Here is a 27,601-nt window from a genome sequence, read left to right on the forward strand (position 1 = left end):
TGTGTTTTGATTTTGTTCAGCACAGAAATATGTCAAGTGTCTAAAGTGTTTATTTTGATTGAGAATTTTGGAACTAAATGTTTGAGTGTTTCCAAACTTACATATTTTCATTTTTCCTTAAAACTCACAGTATTTTGACATATTCTAATTTATCCCAATTCATGATGATATACTGAAGAATGTTCCGATTTTTTTACTCAGCCAATTTTTTATCCAGCTCAACTGCAGTGGTTTCTTAAACATACATTGATAGAAGCTTGTTAATATTCAAGCCATTTTTTAATTATATTGAGCTATGTTTTCATTATTAAATGAAATCCCCAGGCCTCTAAAATGATGTAAAATTAAGTCTTAGTCCTATGGTGAATAGGTTAGGACCCTGACAAGTCCCATAAAAAGCAATTTAAAAAAAAAATCTTGAGAATGTTGATATAGCTGATTTATTTATCAATAAACATGAGAGATTAATGCATACATCTCCTTGCCTTGGCCGTGCCAACACTGACATGTGCAATGAACAGGGAACTCCTTGGTGTTTGTTTTTTGTGGTTGGTTTGTTTGTTTGTTTGTTTTTTTATGGTAACCAATTGGTCAAGGTGAGTGGGGTTTTATTGTTCTTGGTTTTCTTTCTGTTCGTTAAATCATAAGATCAAGTTATATTTCATCAACTTTCAATAAAAATCTTCCTTTGACTTAGAGGATGGGAGGAGTGCTGGTTCTTCTGGACAAATAAGCTTCTGCCCACATGTTTCCTTCTGCACTTGGAATAAGTCATCCACAGAGAAATAAGTAGATGTTGAGACATGGAGATTAACAGCTGAAAGGTGGTAAGGAACGGCTTCTTATACCATTTCTGAGTTGTAGCTGACCATATGAACATAAACAGTCTTTAGGAATAGGTAGAGTTGACTTCTTTGTACTACAAAAGGCAGGAAAGCTCACACAGTTAATTATAGTTGAGCAATCATATACAAAGCTGGTCCTTATTGCCTGTAAGTGGCTTGCTGCTTGCTCAAGTCATTTGTAATTTTCAGTGCTGTGGCATCCTTTGGCTTCTGCAAAACGATTAGTCTGTTGGTCATAAGAATTATGACCAATGTGAGACACTGAAACTTTCCTAGGTGATAGTCAAATTTGCTTTCTACACCACCAATTGCGGGTAAACAGCCTATTAGTCCTCCTGTGGGATTTTTTTTCAAATTCAAAATCTTGTCATACAAAAATGGTAGCAGTCACATCAGATAACCTCAATTTCAGCTCAGGTTTCTGTTCCTTGACAGTATTTTGTCATGTCCTTCAAAGGAAGGTACAAGACAGTTTATATCCAATTGCTGTCTAATGGACTTCGCTTTATGGCTTCCTTAGAAGTTGTCTTATATACTGGAGCATGAGGTTTTAATAGGATCCAGACATTTAAAAAAAAAAAAAATCTATCTAACTGACAAAGGGCTCATTATCCATATTTCAGCATTTCAGAGAGGAGGACTTATTTCTGTATTGCTGTCAATTTAGTTAAATAATGGCATAACTTGTCAGGATTTTTAATAGGCATTTTTCAACATTTCAATGGGAATTAATCTGTCAAATGTAGTAAATAAAAAGAAAAATGTAAAAATATCAAAAAGATTAGCAGGAGACTCATAAATTTGAAAACCAAAACAAACCTTAAATTATGCAGTTACAATTGTACCTCCTCAGCAGTGACTGTTGGATAAATTACAGTGCTGTATGACACTTTGAATGTGCACTTTAGGATTTTCTTAATTAAAGAAAACAGAAGGGGAGAAAATCTTACAACTTTTTTGGAAGAGGAGATAGATTATATTACAATTTCTTTCAGATGCAGTTAACTAGCTGGAAAATGACCCTTCACTTCTCTTTTTTAGTTTTCTTGGATTACTTTTTACGCTCCTCCTAATTATTTCTGACAGCTTTTTTCTTCTGTCTCTGTACTTCATTCCTGCTGTCATTTCCATCTTTGTGTCAGTTCTCTCTCTTGTTTGAGTTTATTTTTCTCTCTTGCTTTGTGTGGAGGTGATACTTTCGTATTCTCTGTTTTCACATTTGAGTTCCCTTACCCTCAGAATTTTTTTGCCTCAGACTTTATTCTGAGGTCAGGGAAGGGAAAGGAATATATGCCAGCTGCGGACTCAGGAAATATACTCAGCTCTGTGTTTTAACCTATACTTTTTTTTTTATTATTTCAGGGTTTTGATCTGAGGGACTCATGCCAGTTGCTGCATGAAATACGTGTCTTCAGCAGATACTGTATACACAAGGATTGCTCCATATTTATATCAAGAAATTCAGTGAAAGATTGTATTCTATGTGCTTATAGAGTAGTAGGAAGTATTGTTCACCAGTGAGAATTTAGGATTAAAAAATTCCTCTTCATAACTCAACTGAATATCAGTCTTCCATCATGACATTTTTGTGAAAATCAGGTCCGTTAATAATTTCTTTATATTTACTCCATTGGTCTATAATTGATGTATTGTCATTATATAATCCAAATCCAAATGTCATAAGGGATTAATCCTAACGATACATTTTGTAGGTATGAATTCCCTCATCCCTTCAACAACCAACTATATCTTCCACTTACAAACTGCTACTCAAGTACTTCTTCCAAACATAAGTTGAAGGGCATTCTTTCCTGGTTTGATACGCCAATCCAGCATGCAGCTTTACGCAATGTTTGTTGAGATTGTCAAGCTGAAATTTCTGAGAACAAGATTTGTGCTAGTGCAGTGCAGGAGCGTTCTCTCAGTTGGTGTCCTACTCCCAGCATCAGCTGGGAGTTTGCTATTCATCTTTGCTGTGTAAATATTGTAGTCACGTAAAAAAATTACAGGTTTTCTAGGGGTGACTAGTCCACTTCTATAGCATACAATGGTAGGAAAGGATAGTCATAAGTAATTATGCAGTATGTTTGACAGGATTTGAATGATGAGGTTTAGGAGAAATCCAGTGTCTGCCACTCGCATTAATATGATTTTCAAATGGCACTGGCAATATTCTATATCAAAGACAGAAATAGTTTGCAAAGGCAAATCCAGCTGCAAGGAGTTAAGACAAAGTGTTAGGAAATTGATGAAAGAGGAAGAAAGCAATAGGCTATACATAAGAAGTTATAAAGAGAATCACCCGAAGTGTATGTTCATGTCTTTATTCAGTCCCATGTTTTATCACTGGTATGTCTGATGGGTTTAAAAGCTAGATTTGCAGGTGGTAATGACCATCATAATGTATGCTGCATCTACTAGATTCAGTGCAGGCAGAGACAGGGGCAAAGTAGTTCAAAAGAAGCAAAATCAAACCACATTAAAAATACCAACTACTGTACATGACAGTCTTTTATAGCGTTAAAATGTGCAGTTAACTAGCGTATTTTGCAATCTGATAGTTTTTTATTCCTGAACTGTCACTGCCAGAGCAGCAAGATTGCCCTTCCAATCCTCGCCCCCCAGGTCGTGTCACAGTTGGTATAAAAAGTCCAAATCAGGCTGCATCAGAGCATCTGGGGCTTACTCTGTACCTTGCTCCTCTAGTTGATTCTGACAGTATAGACCTGATGTTGCCGTATAGCTCTTGCACTGGGTTGTGCGTACGCATCTGGAAACAATTCAGTCTTCCTTGTACATGCACGTAGTCTTCAGGTTTTATTTAGTAGTGTGACAGAATAAGGCTACAGGTATGTTTTCTCTGTTTTAATTGACTCTTCTTTTGTACAGGAATAGAAAAGGAGCTGTGGTGTTCAGTGCTAGCAAAGGAGATGTGGTTGTTAAGCCGATATGCCAAGAATCTGTGGCTGCTGTTCAGGGAGAAGCTGTAACTAAGGTAATGAATAGAAACTATATTCTTGCTTCTCCAGAAAAGGAAGTTGTGCCCAATTTTTTAAATATTTGGGTGGCCTGTGAGGTCTTCAAGAGCATCTTTTCTAAATTCTTCTGGAGTTTTTGAAAATCACACTGGTAGCCTTCCAGCAACGTTAGGTGCCTAATTCCTCCTAAAAATCTGGATTTTTACCCCTGACTTTTTCACACAGCTGTGTTCCGTCTGAAGGCAGGAGGTTTCAGCTCTCTCACACCTCCATTAAACCTTCCAGATTCTGGTACCTATATCCTATCATGCCTGGCAGCTACTCCAAGAGCAAGTTCTGTATTACTCTGTTACTTTCAGAAGGGTCAGCAGGGCTGCCCGTGCTTTACACTGAGGTGAGTTTGACCCTAAAATGTTCTTGAGAGATTTTTTGAATTTTCTTTTCAGATAGTGTTACAGATTTAAAAACAATTGCTGTTTTTAAAAGCGCCTGTAGTGGTGTAGTAGAAACCTCCCTCTCGCTATGAACAGCTCTGCTGTTCTTTACAGGGCAGCAGGCTATTATGCACGTAGAACTATTCGGTGTTAGCACCTTTGCCTACTCTCACACTCTTCAGGGTTGCTGCAATGACTTTATTTGCACCTGCTTCATTAATCATCTGGACTATCATCTCGTGGCATTCAGCCATATTCCAGACACTAATACCACTGAGTTAATACTCTGGAATCTGAAGACCACAGGCCAAGTTACCTTCAGCTCATCTTAGAGGCGAGTGATTTCATTTCTGTTGCCATTTGATAAATAAAGGAGAATTGTTTCTTTGGATTGATTCATTTCTGAAAGGATCATGTAAATGGAAGTCTCAAACTATCAATATTGTCATTCCATATTCTATTTCAATAATCTCTTCTACTTTACCATGGTACATTATTTGATTTTCTACTGTTTCACATGAACTGTAACAAGATTGCAATGAAAAACGGTGTGCCATGTGATTAAAAAAATGAGTACCCAGTGACCTGAGTGCTCTGAAATCAATCGTGTGCCGAAGAGACAGGCTTAAGTGGTGAACAAGTGTGTTCATTCTTGTGAGAATACAAGAGATCTGAACCAAATTTCATGTGAATTTTGTGGAACTTTAAGAGAATCTAAATTAAGTTCCAAAGGTTATGATTGCTCCTTATCACTGAAATGTGCTGTCTAATCCTAAAAATCTCCACATTCTGGAAACCAAAGATAGGATTTTCAGTGCTGAATTCAAGCTTCTGTTGCTATATCAATACTTTATCAGTAAACTGAATACTATTACCAAAGATCTATAATTGAATATACATTTTATATCTTCTTGTAAATAATACAACATTCAAATGTATAATTGATGGCATTACAGTCAAACAATGGCTTGTTCTAAAAAATGCTCAAGTCCTTAAATCCCGTGCAGCTTAGCTCAGGAAAAGATACCTGGAAACATTCCTTCCGAACACAGTTGTGGTGAGACAGTTGCAGAGAGAAAATTTTGCTAGTTTCTACATTCTCTGTAAGCCAGATCAGAGCAGGCTTTATACATAGTGATCAGCACCCTGTATTTCAACTAGAAAGTGAACTGATCACCAGTGCAGGCATTTGTGTACCTGGCCTTTGTGTACTTACCAAAAAGGTGGACAGCAAAATTCACGTAGGCTGTTCAGCCAGCCTCACAAGATAGTCCCAATAGAACAACCACAGATACATGTGTTAATTGCAGAATATTCTATTCCTGTGCTACAAATCTGTTTTTTTGGGTTTTGTTTTGTTGTTTTTCAATTTAACCCTAAATATGTAGGTGTTTGTCCTGAACTTCTTTCTTTAGCCTTTTGTGGTGGAGAGAACTACCTTCAAATGTGGAACTTGGCTGCAAAGATCAATGACCAGTTTTTGACTGTTACTACAAACAAGGGAAAAAACACAAATGGAATTTGAGACATTGTGGCTATGCAGAAGTGTCCCAGGCAAGTTCAAGATACACAGGTATTCGATGTTTAAACATTCCCTTTCTTTCAGATTAGGGCAGGTAGCAGACAAGACAACATGACAGGCACGATGTTGCATTTGAAAACATGACTGAAACCTTTAAAAGGTGGTTCTGCCAAAAAGAACGGACAAAATATACTAATTTTTGTAATTTTTTCCTGAATTGCCTTTTCTGTTTCTGAAGTAGTTTACACATTGCAAAGGGCTGGATTCAGAACTAACATAAATGAACACAATGCTGAGCACTGCTGGAATCATCCAGTTAAAAACATGTTGAACATAGTTAGCCAAAGGACTCATCCTCGCCATGCCTTGATGTGGAGACTTTTTTAGAATGTGTCTCAGCCAAATTATAGCAAAAAAACTGAAGGAAAATAATTTTTTTTTTTAATTATGAATGTTCAGAACTCCAAAGGGGAACTCCTGATTCCCACTGGTTTCAGTGAGACCAGGATCTCAGCCCTATGTTGCAACTGGACACATATATATCTATGCTGGGGAATTGGAAATCACTGGAAGTGTTCAGAAGATTCATAAACCAAGCCACCTCAAACTTTAAAACATAACAGGGACAGCTCTGTAGGCAGAATAATTACTAGTCAGAGATTGGTGAGTGTTTTGGTGTTTTTTTTTGTCTTGGAGATATGTTGTATGCAGGAATCTCAGTGCTGGAGTGATTACAGTGTGGAACATAGTAAAATCAAAATGCCATGCTGTTAGAATGGAAAAGGGACTTGTAGAAAGCATTGAAATTGTGCTGGTGAGGGATACAATACTCTTTGTCTTTACAGACAAGGGATTGGCCTCTCTTACATTCTCTGACCCTCATTTTTCAGGTACTAAATGCAAACTTATTCAGAGAGTAAGTTTGGGGGGGTGTGCATGCGTATGGATTTTTTTTTTCACATTTCTGTAAAACCTAATTAAAACCTAACAAGACATTTACTTAGATAATTAATTACACAAAGCAGGCAAGGTGGGGGTTTTTAATATTTTTACTAGACTCTGTTAAGTTATGACCTTTTGAAAAAGCAGTACGTGAAGAAACAGTCAGGTCATTACATTGTTCCTTCCCAAGGTAAAGAGCACAGGATTCTTGAGGGAGGGCTACTGCTTGGCCTCTCTGAGAATAGGTAGGAGTTCGTCTCTGGCACTGACTGCATCATCCACAACGTTTTACATATAGAACAAATCATATGTTCATGCCCTGTACAACTAACTGCTAAATACTTTTAAACAGAATGATTGTTCAGTCAACCATCTTAATTTTTTTTTATTTTCTTGTGTCACAATAGGCATTAGCATAAAGGACATTCTCTTAAAATGCATCATGTACTCATGGAAGTGTCTCTAAATAAAGTTAAAATCTGAAAATAAGCAATTCTTTACAGTATATTTTGTATCTGAGTGGAAACTTTAAGTCTGGTTAAGGTCAGCTGTACTTCTTGGTTTCAAAGCTACTGTGGGAGCTGAGCTGTGAGCTAGGGCTGCCTTCTCCAGAAATTAAGGAAGACAAAATAAGTCACTTTCTGGGGATAAAACCCTCTAACAGTAATAAAGACCTCACTGGAGCAGAAAGATCCAACTTGTTCTTCCCTGTGCCTGTTGGACTGAGTTGGTTTTCCCTAGCGTTTGTGAGGTCTGTGAGAAATATTTGGATAAGATCTTTTGGTGCTGTTCCCAGAACATGGTTCATGTGATATCAAAGAATCCTGATGTTTTGCCAGGGACCTTTTTGTCATTGGGAATTTAGAGACTGGGTTTGTAAAGGGTTGGGTGAGCCAGAATACAAAGAAAACTCCTGAGCAACCTGTTCTGGCAGGCCATCTTCTGTCAAAGGCCACCAGGGACCTGTACATGGAGACTCCACCCAAAAGGAGACTGAGCAAGGGAGCAACAGGTGACAGCTTTAACTTCTTTGCCACTGCAGAGGTGGAGCTGAAACATCATTTGTCCAGGCCATGGATTTGCACTGAAATATGAATTATTGGAATAAATAAATGAGGTCATTGTAACCTTCCTTAAAGCCAGAGTGTCCTTTTCTTGAAGCAGGGAGATCAAAGAGACGAAGACCAGACTGATGTACAATTGTTAGATTCCTTCAACTGCAAGAATTAGTGACCCTAGCTGCCTGAGAAGGGGGAAGGAGGATTTGTGACTATGCTCACTTAATTACTATTTAAGTAGCATTACAATCTCTCTAGACATCAATCTAAACCAGTTTTTTCCAGCCTTTTCTCCATCTGTAACCTGTAAGTTTTGTCCACTGGCAAGACAGTCCTGGGTGAATGGAAAGTAAGCTTACTGACAGTTTTCTTCACTAATTTCCATTCATCTTTTAAAGTCTGGAGTTGCAGACAGCCTATTTTGACTCCTAAGTAAATGCAAGGAATTTATCTTGAATCTACCATTGCTGTTCACAGTAGTTATTTAAGGTGCAGTCTGTGACCACCTGCTTACAATATACAAAAGACGAGAAGGAAGCAGGTTTTCCAGAAGCCTTAAAATTGTAGTGATCATCTATTAAGTAAATTGTGCATCCTTCCTTCTGAGGAATTTTGTTTCAATGAATGTAATCAAAAAGTTGTATCAGGTGACAGATGTTAATATTTAATATTTTTTTCAGAACTTTGGACCCTATGGAAAAGGTGCAAGGAAATTAGGAAAGGAGATTGGAGAAGAAGGTAAAACAAGAAATGGGAAAAAAGGAACTTACTAGTGAAAAACATAATGCCATTGATCAGTACTTGCTCACTGGAGATGAAAAGGTGAGAAACAACATCCTAGTGTATCATGTTTGTACAGTTTCTCTCAAATCTCAAAATATTGTTCTGCTTACTGATGGATATGTTATGTAACAACTGTTAGAATGCTGAGAAGCTATTTTGTCCTATTTCGCATTACTTTTATTTTTGTTATTATTATGTCACTTATTTCTATCTTGTTTTCACTCCATAGTTTCCATTATGATCTAGTATCAGGAAGGTCTCGAATAGGTAATTGTTCTGGGGTCATACTCATAATTAAGTCCACCTTTTGACTGCTTAATTTACACGGATGATTAATTTTCTAACTGGAAGTTCTATAGTATTTCTTCCTAAAGATCAAATTTCAAATTGTAATAAGAATTTTACAGTTTCGTTGTGTTGTAACCAGAATTCCTTTTTTTTCACAAGTTTGCAAAGTTTATTAATAATCTTTGCTATTTACTGTCATCTGCATATATAAAGTATCACTGGTGGGCTGTGTTTGGCTTTACTATGAACAGTTTCCCATCTGACTTACTGTAGATGATAGTCTCAGCCCTGTGTTCATTTGACATGATTTACCTTGATTTTCTCAGTCATCACTGCATTGGGTCAACAGACAGGTCAGCTGGAGAAGTTATTACAAGTGCACATGCGTACATATACAATAATTTATGTGTCTATGTGAAAGGACTTATGCCTAGAGGTCCATTTAGTTTTAAGGTTCATTGACCAACACCAATGCCACTTAACTACTTATATAAATAAATATGCTAAGATTGAGAAAAGGGTACATATTTTTGATTAGATATAAATGAGCTAAAAAAGAAAAGTGCTGACATAAATCTGCAGAAAAGTTCTTGAGCTTATGACTGACTTGCCAGGTGATCTCCTGCTCCCTAGGCCACAGTGTGTTTATAACACACGCACCATCTCTCCGAGTTCAATTTGCAAACCTTCTGCCAACTCCATCTTCTTGAAACCAGCACATCCATCTTCTTTCTACACACTACTGCTTCGACCTACATTGGCCACTATCTGGTGCTTCCCAGCTACACTGAAGAAGAGAAAATAGACTATATCATACTGTGAAATGCTGTAGGTATTATTTTTTGTAAGCTTAAATGCACTTTTCATGTTGAAAAGTGACTGCTAGATGTGGTATTTATAAAAATAACCAAGAGTTTGGATGGTGAATATTTGCATGAAACTACTCAGAAATGATCAGCAAAGTAAGGATTACTTACTGAACGTGTTCTCTAGCTGCTAAAAATTCATGTACTCATTTTGCCAGTCTCCTCCACCAAAAATTAGCACTTTTCAAAGAAAATAATGTGAAATATTATTCCAGTGTTTCTTGAATAGATAGAAACCAAAGCAGAGTATCCAGGTTTACTGCTTAAAATACCTGAACATCTATCAAATTTTCTATGAGTGTGGAGAATATAATTATTTTGTTATTAATTAATTACATACGCAACAAGTAGAAAGCAGAGATGGAAATCCATTTAGGATGTCATTTATTTCAACGGTACTGACTGATTATTATTGGGCCTATCTTTCTACTGTAATAGGATAGACCCTTCATATGTACAAACATCCCTATTTTCACTCCAGCAAACAGGTGGTACTTCTGTACAACAGCTAGAATCTTGTCCCTGGGTAGCTGTGTTCTGCAGATATTGCCTGAATCGCCAGGTATCATTAGAAGCTTCCTCTCCCTGATCCTAGTCTCGATGCCCCTGGGAAGCTGCACCATTCCTCACATCCTATGCCTTTAAATGTTCCTTAGTTGTGTATCTGGATTTCGCTGGGAAGAGAAAGGTCAGCCTTCCCCACGGACTTTGTGCTGCTGTGGTAGCATACCCTTCAACACAGCTGAGCTCACTTTCGCCAGGGGAATGCAAGGAACAAGCAACAAGTGTCCACCCAGCTGGCCACTGGCAATGCTCAGAATGTGCCCTTAGGTAGAGTGGACCTGATGGCTCTGCTGGCTGAGAGTAAATACTACATTCTTCAAGTGATTTTTCAGAGAGAACTTTCGGGGGGAAAGGTACGAAGAAGGAGAAATATCAGATTAAATTCTCCTGGAGCTTTGTCTGTGCCTCCAAGGATATGTCAGTGCCTTCCCACATCTCAAGAATGGCTGATACAATCCATTTCCCCTGCCTGAGAGCAGGATCAGTTATAATTAAACCAATGCTGGCATGATTGTCTAGCCTGTCTGGTAGCATTCTCGTCACTGGAGATCTTTACTTTCCAAAGTAATATATCCCAGTGCTTTACTGTCAATAGGCTTGGACAGTTCTTTGTTTTGTTTTCTCCCTAGTGTCTTATTTAAACCTTCAGTGCTCCATCCGAAGGACATTAATTATTGTCCTTTTCACTTAGACATATTGTCCCTTTCCTCTTGGAAGCAAACTTTCACATTACTGAGGACTACTGATGTCAGTCCTCTTGTTTCTAGGCTTTGTTCTATTTTTTTGTTAGAAGCCATTGTCTTTTACACCTCTTCTCTATCTTGTTGCTTATTTCAACTCCCTCCACCCTTAAGTGTGGTTTCCAAAACTGAATAGCATATAATTACTTAATATGTCTTAAAACAGCATTCCTATTTATTCATCTCACAAGATTTGGTTTTTTTTTTTTTGCAATCGTGCAAAATTAGTGACATGTTGATCATACTCTTTTCAAATCCTATGGTTTTTTTTATTGTGATTGATTATTGTACTATATTAAATAATCATTAAAGTGCTATTCCTTAAGACTAATATCAAATTAATAGTAGAGGTATTCATCTGACAGCTACTTAAAATGACTATTTTTCTAAATTTTAGGTTTAAAAATTACTGAAAAATGAGCCAGATGTGTACTGCTTGAGATGATGCCAGTAGAATTGGTTTTGGAGTCATGATGGAAAATGGGTAAACTCCTGAATATGTTCCTCTTTTGTTATTACATGAATAGTACACTCCACAATCATCAAGTTCCTCTACCAAATCACTTGCTCAGGAAGGAAAAATGCTGATAAAATAATTTCATTAAATGCAAAGAACAAGTTAATAGATTTTGTGCTCCTGCTGATAAGTCAAGGATTTTGCATGTTTGAAAAAATTACTTTGAGTTATCTTTTCAAACAAAATGACTCTTACATAATTTTCTTCCACTCACTTGCATCCTTTCACCAAGTACGATAAAACTATGGTTGGTCATCTTGCCAGGTTTTTGCTAGCTTAAGAAATGAGACAAGTGACAGGTAATGGATGGTTTAGAATGACAAATATGTTACTTTCTGTTTACACATTCAGATCTTCTAAACTGGACATGGGCAGGAACGTTGGGCAATCATTACTAAAGAATTGCATGATTTATCTGAAAGTAGGCTTTGTCGTGCGTCATCTTTATAAAGCAGTGCTCTCTTTATATGGGACTCAGGTTTTAAGTATGACTATTTGTGAATGGCCCCCGCTTTTCCCAGCTGAAGTAGATGATCATTCCACTCTGGAGTAAAAATCTAATCACAGCGACATAAACAACACAGGGAAACTCTGGGCTGAAGAAGGTACAATTTAGAAGCCCAAGCATCAAACACAATAAAGTGATCTAGGAGGAATTTAGTGATAAAGGCAGCCAGCCATCCCCAACTACCCAGTGAGATTTGAGTAGAAGGTGACAGCATTCCAGTGTCTATATTCATATCAAAATAAGACTTAGAAGAAACTTAGCGTTTTTAAGGCTTAGACAGTAGCAATAAGAGACGACTGAGAGAAGCTATGCATGCCATTTATTTAGAGCTATTTGAAGTCTAGTCAGCCTCTATAGTTATGCTGTTTCGTGATCTTTCCAAGAATAACAGCACACATGGTGATATCTAATGGGCTTTACAGTTTAAGCAGAGATCAGTTTGAAATGATACACTGAAATAAAACTATGCCAAAGCTATTATACAGTCTATTTATACAGTCTATTTTAATGGAGTTGTTTATAACAGCACTATCTTCAACTGAAACTCATGACACTGCATTAAATATTATATCTTCCTACATGGTTCAAAAGCATGGCAGAAACAGCAATACCACAGTTATTGCTTCAGTTACTTCCCATGGAGTGTTAAGAACCCTGGCTCGGAAGGTTAGCCACGTTTTAGAGCCTTGAGTTAGATGACTTCAACTAGGGTATCTCAGTTAGATGCCTCCAGTTGATGCACTCAAGCCTTCAGTAGAAACTCAGGCATTTTGTTGAAAACACAGGCAGCACCTTACAGGAACGAGCTTAGTGCCATCTCATTAGTCGGTATTTGCATGATTGGCTTTAGTTCAGGAGCTTGTACCCAGTGTCTCTCCTCATTTTTGCTATGCAAGGCAAAAATAAACAGTTTCAACATCATTACGTGTTCATGGCTTTCTAATTTTTTTTAATAGAGCCAGCTTTTGAACAGCGACAGAACCTGCTTTGTGCAGATTCCATATTTTGCCAAGGCCACAATTTAAAATTGCACCTCAGTCTTATCAGTTATTCAGGCTGTTGAATAGGAGATGAAGCATCTGCTGAAGAGCATGTTTGCACAACACCTTTGGAGAAACAGGCAGGGAGGAAAGTTGCAAGCTGTTAGAAAATAATATCAGTGGGAAAATGAAAGGTATTTGAAAGCCTAAAGAACTTAGCTTCAGCTATAAAGAATTGAATGGAAGTATGTAATTTTTATATTCATCGGATAATTCCATTTAGAAGCTGAGCTTAATTTAGTGAGAAGGAGAACTAGGACTATAATCTGGGCACATTTTATATATCATTATATGCGGAGTTACTTTGGCCATAAGGTTCAAGAAGGAGCCTTGTCAAATGACCTGTTGTTTTGGCAAGCATGCTAACATGATCTTAATTTAATAACAACTTTTTCCTACTGAGTTTTTTGAATAAAATTCTGCCTAGAGGCTGTATTCCAAAATATCAGGGTTGATTTATTTATTTATTTTTAAATCCTTCATCCAGAGACAGAAGAGATGCAGGAATGTTTCTGGTTACAGTCCCTGTGAGGGACTTGCATGATTTGAATTATTAAGAAAAGTTTTAAATTTCTTCTCAGTTCATTTAATTCTCCTAAGTTTTAACAGCCTTTTACAGTTACAGGCAGTTACTGAAGCTGCAGTTCAGTTGCTCTGGTGCACTCCGCAAAGTCAAGCCTTTGAAATCTGTGGGTGCTTTCTTCTCTGCTGTTGTACCTCATGCCAGCAAGTACAGATGACAAGTCATTAAATACAAGAGAGAGAGGTGTTAGCAAAAAAAATTTTATTAAATACGAGACTTCTGTCTGACCTGCTTCCCCCAAACCAATTCTGTCTCCATGGCAACAGCCACAAGCCAGTGACAAAACACTCAGGCTTTCTCTAAAGAAAAACTTAAAATGTCACTTTTCAAGGAAGTATAATATTTTATCCTCAAGCAGGTTTCAAAAGCGTGTAGCATGTTTACAGGAAGACAAGCCTTGTGGCTTGTAAAGCTTCATCAGCTAATGCATTAAGTACGCTCCCCACAGCAAGCAGGGCCCGCTGCTGCACAGGCATAGGAATGAACACGTACTCCGTTAACTTACCTGATCTGGCAGCGCTTTGGGAATGGGGAGGTATGTCTTGTGAAGTCGAGTTTAGAATAGCTCTGCTATGATAATCACAAATTTTACTGCAACGTTCTTTACACAAAATCATCCAGAAGTACCTTCACAGTTTACTTCAAATATTTTAATACTGGAAGAGGGGAAAGACTCAAAATTATTCTTACCTTCTATTGCTAAATAAAATGTAATCATAACATAGATGAATTTGCCACTCCAATGTATACTGTCATTAGATTAGAGATTACTGCATTGAAAATCATAGCCAACAAAGTATGTATTTTCATTTAGAAAATGCTCAATGGTCTGTTTCTGTATGATTTCAATTATTATTCAACATTTCCAACATTATGAAATTAATATGAAGAGTTCTTCACTGATGCACAAATTCCAATGATCTAACTGATTCTCAGAAATCCAAGTAATTTACTGTTTCTTAAACTCCTTAAAAAGTTTCCCAAAAGCCATTTAATAGTGAGATTATCTTGCATCCCATGTCCCAGCTCTATTGGTTAACTTGCACAACTCACTGTGTTCAATTGTTTGTTAGCATCTCAATGTTACACCTTGGGAGAAGAAAAAAAAACCAACCAACATTATTTAGGTTTTTTTCTTATAGAATTTACTATCTATATGTATTTGAGTATGTTTTTGTTATCTGTTCACAGGATAAAAGTTTAGGATCCATTTGAACACCAGCATGCCATTATTCCAGGTTATGAAGGTGTACATCATACTGTGATCAGCAAACTCCAGCTGCTGGAGGAAAGGGCAAAAGCAGTCCTACTTGCCGGTCTGTAAAACTCATTATTGTACTGGTAATGCTTCTACAATTTTATTTCTCATCCTTCTCCAGTAACAGATGGCATGTTAGTGTTAAACATTTACAAGGCAAAGTTTCTAAGTGGGCAATAATGTAGGTATATAGTGGGCTGCAACTCTAGTATGGTTTTGATATTATCTTGGTTTTATTTTTGTTTGAGAAATGATGGGTACTTTCTCCTTTTAAATGGGGTATTGAGGAGTTAAACTTTGCTATCTGATGAGGTCAAAAGGAGCCACGGAAGAATTCTGTGTCTGCCCAGCAGCAGCTGACAGACTAGGGAGCATGCAGCCCCCCTTTTTGGCCCTGCACTGGAGAGCAGGATCAATGATCCCAGTTACCAATCCCTCCCTGTCTTGGGCACCAGGCTATTTTAACAGCTCCGATAAAGTGTTCCTCAGACAACAATTAAAGGCATTCTTCAAGGCCTGAAAAGCACGTATTCTGGAGAGGACAGGGTCAAAAATAGTCAAAGAACAAGAAAGTAGAACTAAGGAAATAACAGTACCAGATAATCTTCATGCAAATAGCAGGAGTTTGGGGGGTTTTGTTGTTGTTTTTTACCACAGGTTCTCTTTACTCCAGACTGCTAATGTCCCTGTATATTCGTTTCCACCACTTAAAATAATAACCTATTCGATGTTAACCTCAAACAGCAAGAAAGCAGTATCTCCGTAAAAGCCCGAAAGGGACACGTAGCTCCCGTGGCACAAGTATGAATGCTGGGGCACCTGTGGGCAAATGAATTAATTACACAACCTCTGTCCATCTCCTTCCCCTCTCCATTAAAAAAAACCAAACCAAACAAAACCAAACCCAAAACCCAAAAAACAACCAATACTGTTCCTCCACTGCCAGCAAATGCAGCTACTGTGGTAACCTCACGTAGTACCTGTCTGGGCTGCTGCCTCCCAGATGAACCTTGTGCTATTCCTCACTGGAAGGTTACAGTTGCAAGTAAATCGCAGTCTTTTCCCCCAAAAGTACGAAACAAATTTACACACTTAAAACTTGTCAGATTTTTAAATTCATACTGCATATAATTATATAGCATCCAGTTTGCCTCCCACAAAAATCTCTGCCTCACTGAGACTATGCAGGGGCAAAATGAAGTTTGGGGTGGTATCTATAAGCCTACCATTTCCTAGCCTGACTGGTGACCTAAATAAAACTTTCAGTATTAGGTTTTTCCAAGATGTAATTTATACTATGGCTGTCAGGAGTTAAGATAGCAGTTGCCATGGAGCTTTAATCTTTTTTTAGGTTTCAGTCAAAGGAAGCTGGAAATCTGTATGCTGGGTAGAACCCTGCTCAACAGAATTTTAAATTGGGACAGGATTTTATCCTAATTTCTCTACTGAAAGTTATTCTCAAAGGTTCTAGAATTCTTTTTATTTTATTCTGTTTCTCAGCAGGAGATGAAAGTTTCCTTTTAGGCTTCTTAACTCATACTACATTCAACCACAGAAATACCCCAGTTGCTTCCCCCCACTCCTCCAACTATACACTGTAACTTCCTATTAATCTTAATGTGCACAGCTAATCACTGTAGTGAAATTCATTCACCAGTTTTACCATTTTCAGTGGAGGTACTCTGTAAGTATGCAGAAGCAAAACTTTGGGGAGGATTTTATTTTCTATGTGCCCACTAAGCGCTAATCCTTACACTGGAAAACAGGCCTTTGGAACAGCAGAAATAATTACAGTTTGAATCTGTGTGTATGCTACTTATAACTTCCTTGATGTATATTTAAGGAAAAAAGAAGCATGCAATGCCTGAAGTGCATCTCTGAGAACTACAAAATTGGCCATGCTATAGTCAGTAATGTTCTGCTAGAACACAGTTGCAGCAGAGCAGAGATGCAGTCCAGACTAATACTTGCAGTTAAAAACATCACTGACTTACTTAAAAACTGAACTTGCCCTACCTAGTAAGCCAAAAGAATGCAGGAATAGGTGGGGGAAAAAAATGCAGAATTTATCAAAATAAGCTTTTAGAACCCCTACCCTACCCCAACGAAAAATCAGAAAGGATTCAGATGCAATATGGGCTTGATCTTAAAAAGAGACTTGGATTCAAATGCAAATGACAGCTTCATTTAATGAAAAATCTGCCAGAATTTTCACTAAATAAAACTCTGTACTGGCCAGCTGTAGTGGAAATCCATAATCCTTGAGCTGTTCCAAAGACTGCAGGGTAATCAGAAAATGGGCACAAAAGAGAGGATTTCAAACTTTTTCAACTCTTTCATGGCATGTATTATAAAAGAGGCACGATAATAGTAAAAAATAAACATTTTTCCTTCTAGGATATGTAAGTCTGTGGGACTTGATCTGTTGCACAGTAACATCTGGTTTTACCACTGACAGCAAAATGTCTTACCTAACTAGCACTGGCCAGAAAAAAAACAATTCTTGTGGGTTTGAGTGACAGTCCTGCTCATCATCTTGAGAGGGTCAGATGCAAAACCAACCATCCATTCCACTGAAAAAAGGCTTCTTTGAAGAAGTATCCACTAGCAGCCAGGAAGAACCTGAAGAAAACTAGACTGTCCAATGATTAAAGACACAAGGCCCATCTTGGATCTCTTAAAGACAGCTATTCAGAGACATAATTGTTCACTGTGTCCAAGAAAAGCTACGCACTGTGAATAGGATTCAGAAAGCCATCCTGGTCAAGGAAACTGCTTAAAATAGCTCAAAAGAGCTTTTGAGAGGTGAGGTAAATAGGATAAGTAGTGCATATCTTCAAGAACAGATGCTTTACTCTGAATTGCAGGGAGATACACATCTCTGTTCAAGGTTTTCAACCTGTCTTGAATTAGGCTTCTATAGGAAACTCTCACAAAACAGCAAGCACCACTACTTTCCTAACCTCATCTGACTGGTTTAGTGCAGACCTTCCCAACATACATCTCAGTTAATTTGTCTGGTCTGGGACATTCCACAGGTCAAACCATACTTGGCCTGCCTCAAGTCTCCTCCGCAGACTAGCCAGGGTTGATAGTCCTGACAGAGGAAGATACGCTACTTCTAAGCTATAGCATAAGCAAGTTGCTTTTTCTTTGCCCCGATACCTTGCTGAGACTCACAGAGTAGATAGGCTGCCTTTCAGGACTAGCACATCCGTCATTTGAGTTTAAAACAGGCTTCAGCAAGCAATAGCTACCAAGATAGTATTAGCTTTGAAACATACAATAGGAGAACTTCAGACATATTACCTAATATCATAAAGTATCTTCACGATTTGCAAGGGCTTTTATCATTGCTCTGTTAGATTCAGATATGTATGGGAAAAAAAGGTCTAGGTTAGATTGCAGCATTTAAAGCAAGTTGGGCTGTTATATGAAACCTGGGGTATTTTTTCAGTCTGAGGCGCCCATGTCAAAGACTTGCAGAGCTATTGGAGATGAGACCTCTTAATAAAAGAAATATGTATGCAGTTAAGAGGGAGAAAGAACTCTAAGCCCTTAACTTGCTAATGTGTGGCAATCGCTACAGTTTTGTCCTAATAGACTGGCTGGGTTTTAGAGGAGACCAAACAGGGTGCAGTTCAGCCCAGCTGAGTCTAAGGAATAAAAACCCAGATTAAGACTTTAAGAATCACATCTGTTGCAGCAGAAATGGTACAAGCCACAGAAGTGCCAAACTGCTTATTTTTAAGTATGAAGTCAGACAAACTGTAGTCATTTCCTTCAAACTGAAGTCAGAGCCTTTTAAATGAAGAAAAAGTCTTCAAAGTTAGGAAACGCCATCTTCTTTACAAAGGCCCACTTCAGCTCTAAAAGAGCATCCAAAATGGAAAATCCTTATATGAATTCAGGGAAGAATGGGGCATTTCACTTACCACTCTTCTGTATCAGTTTCAAGACTTGTCAGTACCACATTATCATTTCTGGTTGTGTAGGTTAGTTAATGCTTGGCAGGGAAATACAGTTAAAACTAGTTTAAATACAGAGGTAGTATCATTGTGCTTTTTAGCAATCAACAAGTATGCACGTACAACAGCATGCAGAAGACTACACTTAAAGAATTTGTACTTATCGTGGCTGGTAATTAAATGTATTTGGATTCAGGCAGCTTACACAACAGAATAAGGTAATACACAGCAACTGGAGGAAACCTATATTAATCTTGTGTACTCTTCCAGACCTGCCAGAATTCCAGAGTACAAAAAAAAAAATGCAGTAACTGCTGGAGATAGCAAGATAGCCTTATAATATAGACAGCAAATATTATTAAACTGCTCATTTTGCTTTCAAAACAGTAAGCTTTCTATTAGGTGTATTTTCTTGTTTTGCTTTAAAGTTTGGTTTGATTAAATGATTATTTTGTTAAGATTAATCAAACCGGTCCATGCGACGACTGATCAAGAAACACTGTTGCTCTGATACCATTCCTTTAAAATAGTTTATGAGGACCTTTTGCTGCTGCTGAACTTACATTACTTCAAAACTGAAAGGCAAAAAGCAAGAACTTAGAAGTGCACCATATTTTCGTAAGCTTCAAGAAAACAAAATGTAACCTATGCTGAATTAGGATGTAGCGTTAATTTTCACAAAGAGGAACCAGTTTCCTGTGTAGTTATATACAGTTCTATCAGCTTCCAAAGTATTTGTTGCCCAGATTTTTTTTTTTTTCTTTTTTGCAAGAAGCTAGACTTACTTCATGACAGTCAATACATATCTCGACGATGAACTGGTTTAACAGTGTTTACCTTCCATTTTCACTTCACTAGTGAGGTTCATCCCTTTAAGAAAAGGAAGTCAACATTAAGCAGCAATGTAAGAGTTCTCTACTTACTCTTCTGATTTCATACTAGCATCTTACGTGCGTCTTCAGCAATTACCATTGATCTTCTATGAAAACGCATGCAAAACCACAAAATATGGGTTTGGTTAAAAAAGGTGGTGAAATGCTAAATGCCAGGTAACACCAGATCTTTTCTCATGTATGTTTTAACAACGAATTAGGCAGAACATTTAAAAGAGGTAATTTTAGATGCACCCGGCTATATTTGAGGCACACTGTTCATCTGCTTATGATGAACTGAATTATTTCTGCATTTGAGCAATTTCATGTATTAGGCAAGCAAGTGCTGTTTCCCCAGCAATATCTTCACTGGAAACCTTCAGAATTCATATTCCCTGCTAGGAGGGCCATTAGCATAAAAGAAAGCATCTCTGCATTAGAGATATTTATCTGGACCACTTTCAAAATCTAAAATTTTCTTTCTGTAACACCACAACATACACTTCCTACTTTAGCAATTATTCCAGAGGAACAATTATATAAGGCTCCCAGCTTTCTCCTCTGCCTTACAAAGTATTCTTGATTTAGCCAGTAGAAATTCAAGCAATACTCTTCAAGATAAATTAGTAATGTTAATAGTTACAATTTCACTTGTACTTTGTTCTGCAACTTCAGTGTTTACTTAAGTGATGTTTGTTTTTCAATACTAGGGAGCATCACCATTTTAGGTAGACATTAAGTGTTGATACAATCCCTAGCCCAAGGCTTCCAACCAGTCTTCCCAAGAAAGAAATTTAAGAATCACTAAGCCATAACAAACAGAAAAAGGAGTAAAACGCAGAGGACTTATGACACTTGTCTCCAACAGCTGGCCTGATCATTCTCCATCAGTAGCCATGATCCAGCCCCCTCAAGAAGCCTATCTTTGCAACCTCAGACTAGCCACTAGGCCTGGAAAGCAAGACAGGGCCTTGGGGTAAGGTTTACCTTCTCTCCTACCCTGCTGATGGTCAGAGCCCTTGCAGTAGTTTCCTGCAAGAGCTGTTTGCTTACGGTGGTACAGGCCTCCCCAGTGGAGCTAGTCCACTTAATAAACCTACAATTTTAGAGCAAAAATTCAAAACACTAGCGTTACGCTCCCCTGCCATATGTTAACTAGTATTACTTGCAAATGCTAAATCCTGTTAAGGAATCAGATCATAACTGTGGAAACAGGCTCGGTATTTTACGTAGCTTATAATATTTAGAGTCCTGTGCGTTGATTCATACCATCTGGCCCAACAGCACTGAGGCGTTCTTTATGCCAAGCGCAGTGTATCCAGCCCTCCAGCCCCGGCCATCACAGCCCTCTAGTGGAGATGCAGGAGGGAGTTTTGATGGCATTCATCCATCCTGGCTTGCTTTTGCCCATCTGCCTTCCGGGCTGCTCTCAACTCAGCACAACTGCTTTTCAGTCAGGCTTGGCCAGAGATGGTGTCACTTCTTCCTCTGTGCTGTCAGGGAGACCTTAGCAGCAAAGACAGAGACCCATGGGGACTTCTGAGCACTCACAGCCCACCCAGAGATAACCCCCCACGCCCAGCCCTGCAGAGCTGCTGTGCCCTTGCCGAGCCCGCCAGGGCACAGGCGGTCTCAAGGAAGAACACTGTTGAGCAGGAACCCTAGGTGCAAGCTTTGGTACAGCAAGTACACCGCTCACTTCTCCTTTGTTAGCATTGCCCGTTGCAAAGGAGCAGGAACAGCTGTTTTCATCTTTCTTCTACCTCCTCGAAGGAGCAGAGGTGAGGAAGTTCACTTTTAACTACCACCCAAGTAGTGTTTAGACACTACCAGCATACTTCAGGACAACAGTTACTTAGCCTGTCAGAACCCTGCTGGGATTTGTCTACCAGCTCTGTGCCAATCATGCTTTTGTTTTGTTTTTTATTATCTATCAAAACCTTTATTGAAAGTTTTTGCCTTCAAGCTTTTTAGATAGTTGCCCAAGTCCAAGAACTGTAGTGCTGTGCCTAAACCCAGGTATGGCCACACACATACACAAATACCACTTAAGGAAAAGCGAGGTTTACATCCCAGAGAATACCAGTCATGTTTCAGCTCTCTAGAGATTATGATGAAGATTTCATCATATTTGCAATTTCTGTTCCCTGAGATGTCAATATCCCCTCCTCTCAGGGGTCCTTCTACCACTACAAGGCTTATATAGGCAGTGGCAAAACATAAACAATCAAGGAAATAGTTTTGGCATTAGAGACAGCATCTTAAACAATAAAGACCACATCAGGATGCTCTGACAGAACCCAAACAAAACCTACTAAGAATATCCAAAACTGCATATACACCATAATTCTATCATATCCAAAAATGGACTCCCAAGGGTAAAGTCACAAAGACAAGAGTTTAATATTGACAAAAAAAAGCTTAAGTTAGTGGTGTTTTCTTCCTTGAAATAACATACTGGTCATATGAAAGTCACTGAAGAGGTCTGCTTTTAGCTCGGAAGACTTTTACAGTTACAGCTGAATTCAAAAACCCTAATTCCGAATGTGTGATGTTAACACAAAAACTGAAAACTTAAGACCTGGGATAAAGAACAAATTCAGTTGTTAAGATTCTAGCAGTTACGTGAGGCCTTTCAACGCCTTTCCCATAACATGAAAAGTTCTTCAGTATCTTTCCCACCACCATTATTTCAAGATTCACAAAGTTCTTTAAAATACTAATGGGGTTAAATTGAAACCAAGCGCCATATGCTTGTAATGTCTTCTGTGAAGGTCTGAAGCCACCCTGTTTCAATTATTTGGTTATTCAGTGCAGAAAGTTAAAGATCACAGAAGGTATAACAGCTTTTAATACTCCATTAATATTATAGATTAAAAATTATTGCATAGTCCTATGCATTTCCTAAAACAGCGTTCTCTGGAAATTAAACATTTTAATATAAAAGGAGCAACTCTTTAAAACATGAATTGCTTTCACTACCTCGATCTTCTATCTTTTTTTGATTTGTCAGTACATTTGTCCATCGTTTTCTCATTGTCTCCTCTACACTTGGGGCAATACCATTTCCCCTTTGGTTTGTAGGTGAGTCCAACACACGAAAAGTGGAACCACTCGATAGGACACTGTTCGTTATCACATCCTATCATCTCGCCGTAAGACACTTGGTTGCATAAGCAGTAAGTCGGTTCATTGGGATCAATTGCAAATTCTACAGGCGAAACCTCTCTCTCTTGTTTGGCTTTGGAGCGTTTTTTCTTCTTGGAAGATTTAGATCTTTTTTCTTTAGGTGGCTGATCATCGCAGTCATCAATACCATTTGCTATATGGCACAGATCACGGCTTTCGCTGGTTCGCTGGCGACGAGGTCTACGTGAAGATCTCTCTGGCTGGCAGGACTCCATCTTTGCCTTTTCTAGAGGCTTTTCGTTCTCAGACAGATCTTGAAAACACTGAGAGTGTGTTTCCATTTGCCGGGCTCTATTCTCTACCAGTTCTAGCATCTGAGTTACTATTTGAATTTTTTCATCTCCAAGTTCTTGGCTGTTGATTAATGCACGCTGAAGATGCTGCTGCAAGCGTTTCTTCTGAACAGGATCATTTTCTGACTTGTATTTTTCATAGACATCATCTATTTCTTTTAATGCTTCTATAAAATAAAGATAATAGGAATAATTACACAAGATGGAACATGCTCAAGAAAATATAGAAATGTATTTCTAACTGATGAGAAATAGTAAAAATTTTAATTATAGTGTACCCTAGCGGGCTAGATCAGATATTTTATTCAAGTTGCACGTGGTCATCAAATCAGTGTTTAAGATCGCAATCTGTTGCAAGAAAAAAGTTTCAAGTTTGAAGAAAAAGCAAGCTTATTTTAGTCATTGGAAAAAGAAAGGATAACCCAAGAAAGAGGACCATAGCTGCTGGAGCATGGATAGTCCAGGTCCTGCCTCATCTGAAAAAGCAGGAATTTCCGTTGAGAATCCTTACCACAGTAGTTCCAAAACCCTGGCCTACAAACCAATGCAATAGGTTATTGTTATCACAGGAAGAAACTTAGAATTCAATTAATCATTATATATCATGATGTATAACACTCCAGAATTAGGATATCCAGATCCTCCGCCTTCCCCTTCTTAGTCATCTAAAGGTTTGGTATCACACTTTCAAGTAGACACAGTTATAAAAGGAGTGTGACAACTGAAGTTACACAATAGCAAATTTACAATTGGGATTTAAATCAACTTAAACCACTCAAAACACTTTTCCTGTTACCAAGACAAATTACAGCAAGTTGCATTTTTAGATCAAGGCTGAACTTTTCAGAATAAGTGACCTACTGTTTAGTGCATCACAGGGTATTTTTAAGCAACTAGTAACGAGTGGCTTGCAGTTTGACCTCTAAGCTTTTCTTCTTGCAAGTCATGCCAAATAACTGGATGAGTTGCTGTGAATCTTCCATAAAATTTAGTTCTTAGAAGCAAGTTTAATAAACCCAAATAGGAGATTAACAAATGCCTTATAAACCATTCTTAGTCTGTACTCTATTGTTCTATATTGCTGGATTTTAAAGTAATATTTTCCAGACCAAAAGTTACACTAGATCTATACATAAAAGACGGAGAAATTGCTCACGTGGAAGGAAATAGATTAGTAGAACTGACAGTGAAACCTGATGCACAGTGTTTGATACAGCACTGGTTCCTTCAGAAACAACTTAAGGATTTTATTTGAACAGGCAAGGGAATTTATGAATGACACTAAACTATGCACTCCCAAAGCCAGAAGATACGTAGTACAATCTATCTCTTCCTGAAGACCTGTGTTTCACAAACTGGCTTTCATTTTTAAAGAATTTGTCTGCATTTTACAGTTGTGAAATGATTCAAGTTGTGCTAGATGGAAGCGATAGATATTATCTCAACATTGTTCACAGTGATTTTTTTCCTGCTGACATCCTGAAACAGTAGCTTAAGCATGAACGGCCGCTTTTTACTATAAATTCTGAAACCTGTTTGACAACAGGAACCAACAGCATTTTGTTCTGTTCCAGACTTTCACTAGGGGAGGATAAAAATCACTACTCTGCCTGTCCAATAACTCACTTAACCTATTTTTTTCTCAATACTAGCATTCCAGCTACCATTAAACACACAAATGTTGTTTCCCTGCATCTTCAGCTGCGTCGCTTGCCTGTTGCCCTGACGGGGGTAAGGGGGGGAAAAAATCTTACTCTCTGCTCCTGAAAAGCATGGAGTAAGGTACTTTGTAGGCTGTTGAACTAGAAAGGCATAACCAGAGTACAATATTCCACAGCCATGCTATCTCCCACCCAGCCTTTTTTTTTTTTTTTGGGGGGACACACACACGGACGGACGACACACATGACAGCGACACTGTAGGTGTAGTTACACAGATTTCCCACACTGGGAATGCCCTGCCCAGAAGAACCCACAAGCAGTAACTGTTAGCTTTTCCACATGGTGACAGAGAACAACATTCACCCTACGCTGATCATTCCCTGGACGCAGCCCGTGAAGATATGCTGCACACGTTAAATGGATCACCATCCATTAAAAAGAGGAAAGAACTTCTGGGCTGCCAGAGATGCAAAGTAACCAAACTCCTTGTTGGTCCCTAAAATTAGAGAAGGCATCTGTATGCCCAACTAAATAGGTCTGAAATCCCCGTTAAATAAAAAAATAAAAAGCCAAACACAACACAAACCAGGGCCAAGTGTTCATTACAAGTAATCTGATTAAGTTTGGTGGAGCTAATAAAAGCTAAAAGGATTTCAGTTTTCCAAGCACAGGAGTGGCTTTGTTCCTCCTGCATGAACTATCACTACCTTCTAAATTAGCTGAAATTATGTAGCACTGCTTTTACATCTTCAGACTTGGGCCAAAAATATTTTTATCAAATTTTAGGGGTTTGTGGGGATTTTTTTGTTGTTGTTTTTTAAAACAGTTGAAGACTTTGGTAAAAGTAGCAACAAACCTCTGCTTTGGTATTGTATTAGTGGCTGGAGGAATACAAATAGGAGAAATAGCCTAAATAAAAGACTGAATCTCTTCAAGATAGATCTAGAGTGTTGTCACCACAGGTAAAGAGCCTGCTAGGCAGCCCAGCCTTGACTAAGAATTCAAAATGCTGCAGACAAGTCTATGCCCTTTAGACTTCAAAAAAAAAAAAAAAAACCAACACAGAAAACTTACAAAAGCCTGTTCTTATGTACCTTCCTGGGTAATCAGAAAGATAATTGAAAGAATCCGTTTACATTTAACGTCTGAAAGGCCTGGACGGTCCCCGCTTACCCACAGCGAGGAAAGCCTCCATCAGGGAGGGGGATCGGGCTCTGGTTCCTACCCACCGGCGCAACCCCCCCGCTGCACGGCCCAAATCACAACTGGTACTGAACCCGCGTTTCGGAGAAGCCCCGTCTCCGACCGAAGCGGGGGGAACTCGCCGCTCTGCGGCCCCTCGCCCTGACCAGAGGGAACGCAGCGGACGCTCTCCGCGCCCCGCCGTGCGCTAACCCCCAGCGCCCCGAGGCAGCGGCCGTTTCCCGCGGGACGGGGGCACGGCTCCGCCGGGACGCGGCGCCCCCACCCCGCCGGCGGCGGGGCAGAGCGGGCCGGAAAACCCATCCCCTGCCCCCGCCTCCAGCAGCGCCGCCGCCGCTGCGACCAGCGGGGCTGCCCGGCGCGGGGGGGGGGAAACGGGGCGGGAGCGGCCCCGCACGGCGGAGCCGGGGCCTAGCTCCGGGCAGCGAGGCACCGCCGCCTCCCACCGCCCCGAGGCGGGGCGCCCTCCCCGGGGAGGGACCGGCCGCCGCCCGCCCCGGCACGGCCGCGGGCTCAGCGCCGCGCAGGCCCCGGCAGGGGGCCCACCCCGGCGCCCACCCCCCTCCGCCGGGCCCGCCCCGGCTCCGGCCCCTCCGCGCCGGGCGCATGTGCGGCGGGCGGGCGGCCCCCCGTTCCTCTTCCCCCCCCGCCCGGTGCCCTGTGGCGGAGGCCGCGTCCCGCGGCGGCGCCCACCTTGGCACTGCGTGTCCATCTCCCGCAGCAGCGAGGCGTTGCGCTGGATGTCCAGCGGCAGCGACTCCACGCACTCCAGGTAGTCCTGCACGTAGAGCGAGAGCAGCCGGGCCCGCTCCCCGCCCGGCGCCGCCGGCCCCGCCACCAGCTGCGGCCCCGCCAGCATCATCCCCCCGCGCCAGCAGCACATCCGCCGCCGCCGCCGCGCCGCCCGCACCGGGCGCGGGGTCCCCGCGGCGGCCCCGCTCCGCTCCCTCCTGCCGCCGCCCCTCTGCCCGCCGGGGGCCGAGCTGCGCCAGCCGGGCCGAGGCGCCGCGGGGGTGGTGGGGGGCTGAGGGCGCAGCCGGGCCGGTGCGGGCCGGTCCCGTCCCTCCCTCCGCGGGGTCCCGCGCCCCTTCCCGCCGCGGTGCCGCCGCCGAAGGAAAACCCACTCGGAGCCCCCGCCCCTGCCCGCCGGGCTGCGCGCATGCGCCAGGCCCTGCCCTTATAAGGCGCGGCCGGCGGCGCCGCCAGGGGTTCGCATTCTCCCGCCTTCCCCTCTCGCCCGCTCCTACTGGCCCGGCGCGCGGCAGGGGGCGGGGGCCAGCGCGGAGGCGGAGCCTCTCTTAAAGGCGCCCGCGTCCGCTGTTTCCGCGCCCGGGAGGAGCGCTGAGCCCCGCTGGGGGCGGCGCGGGGGTCGCCGCCCAACGGAGGCGGCCGCCGCGGGGGGCTGCTCGCGCCCCGCAGCCCGACAGCGGCGCGCGGCCAGGCGGCAGCGACCGAGCGGCTCGCCCCGCCCCGCCCCGCGCCAGGTGC

General features: G+C 40.6%; 2 protein-coding genes across 3 annotated transcripts in view; one reads left to right on the plus strand and one right to left on the minus strand.

Moving 5' to 3' along the window:
• Positions 1 to 23,194, plus strand: part of LOC148051410 (uncharacterized) — a 38,495-nt gene extending 15,301 nt beyond the window's left edge. The window contains exons 9-21 of the mRNA XM_087738153.1: positions 698 to 827; positions 2,208 to 2,444; positions 3,735 to 3,840; positions 4,049 to 4,217; positions 4,440 to 4,591; positions 5,673 to 5,830; positions 8,460 to 8,601; positions 9,465 to 9,678; positions 11,418 to 11,504; positions 14,860 to 15,009; positions 17,324 to 17,731; positions 22,851 to 22,945; positions 23,056 to 23,194. Of these exons, the coding sequence (XP_087594279.1) occupies positions 698 to 733 (36 nt within the window). The 3' untranslated portion in view covers positions 734 to 827; positions 2,208 to 2,444; positions 3,735 to 3,840; ... (8 more) ...; positions 22,851 to 22,945; positions 23,056 to 23,194. The remainder of the gene's footprint in view (positions 1 to 697; positions 828 to 2,207; positions 2,445 to 3,734; positions 3,841 to 4,048; positions 4,218 to 4,439; positions 4,592 to 5,672; positions 5,831 to 8,459; positions 8,602 to 9,464; positions 9,679 to 11,417; positions 11,505 to 14,859; positions 15,010 to 17,323; positions 17,732 to 22,850; positions 22,946 to 23,055) is intronic.
• On the minus strand, positions 22,146 to 27,526 carry ING2 (inhibitor of growth family member 2). 2 transcript variants are annotated; one of them, XM_087738146.1, is made up of 2 exons: positions 26,807 to 27,526; positions 22,146 to 23,415 (listed from the first exon to the last, which is right to left on the minus strand). In XM_087738146.1, exons 1-2 carry the CDS (start codon positions 26,994 to 26,996, stop codon positions 22,745 to 22,747), a joined length of 861 nt encoding a protein of 286 aa, XP_087594272.1. In that variant the 5' UTR covers positions 26,997 to 27,526; the 3' UTR covers positions 22,146 to 22,744. The 2 variants fall into 2 exon arrangements, with proteins under 2 accessions (XP_087594272.1, XP_087594273.1); XM_087738147.1 differs by lacking the exon at positions 26,807 to 27,526 and adding an exon at positions 26,084 to 26,448.
• Positions 27,527 to 27,601: the final 75 nt, after the last annotated feature.

Source organism: Nipponia nippon, unplaced genomic scaffold, assembly GCF_047370975.1.
Source record: "Nipponia nippon isolate SJK-2023a ecotype South Korea unplaced genomic scaffold, ASM4737097v1 scaffold_6, whole genome shotgun sequence".
Taxonomy (NCBI): domain Eukaryota; kingdom Metazoa; phylum Chordata; class Aves; order Pelecaniformes; family Threskiornithidae; genus Nipponia; species Nipponia nippon.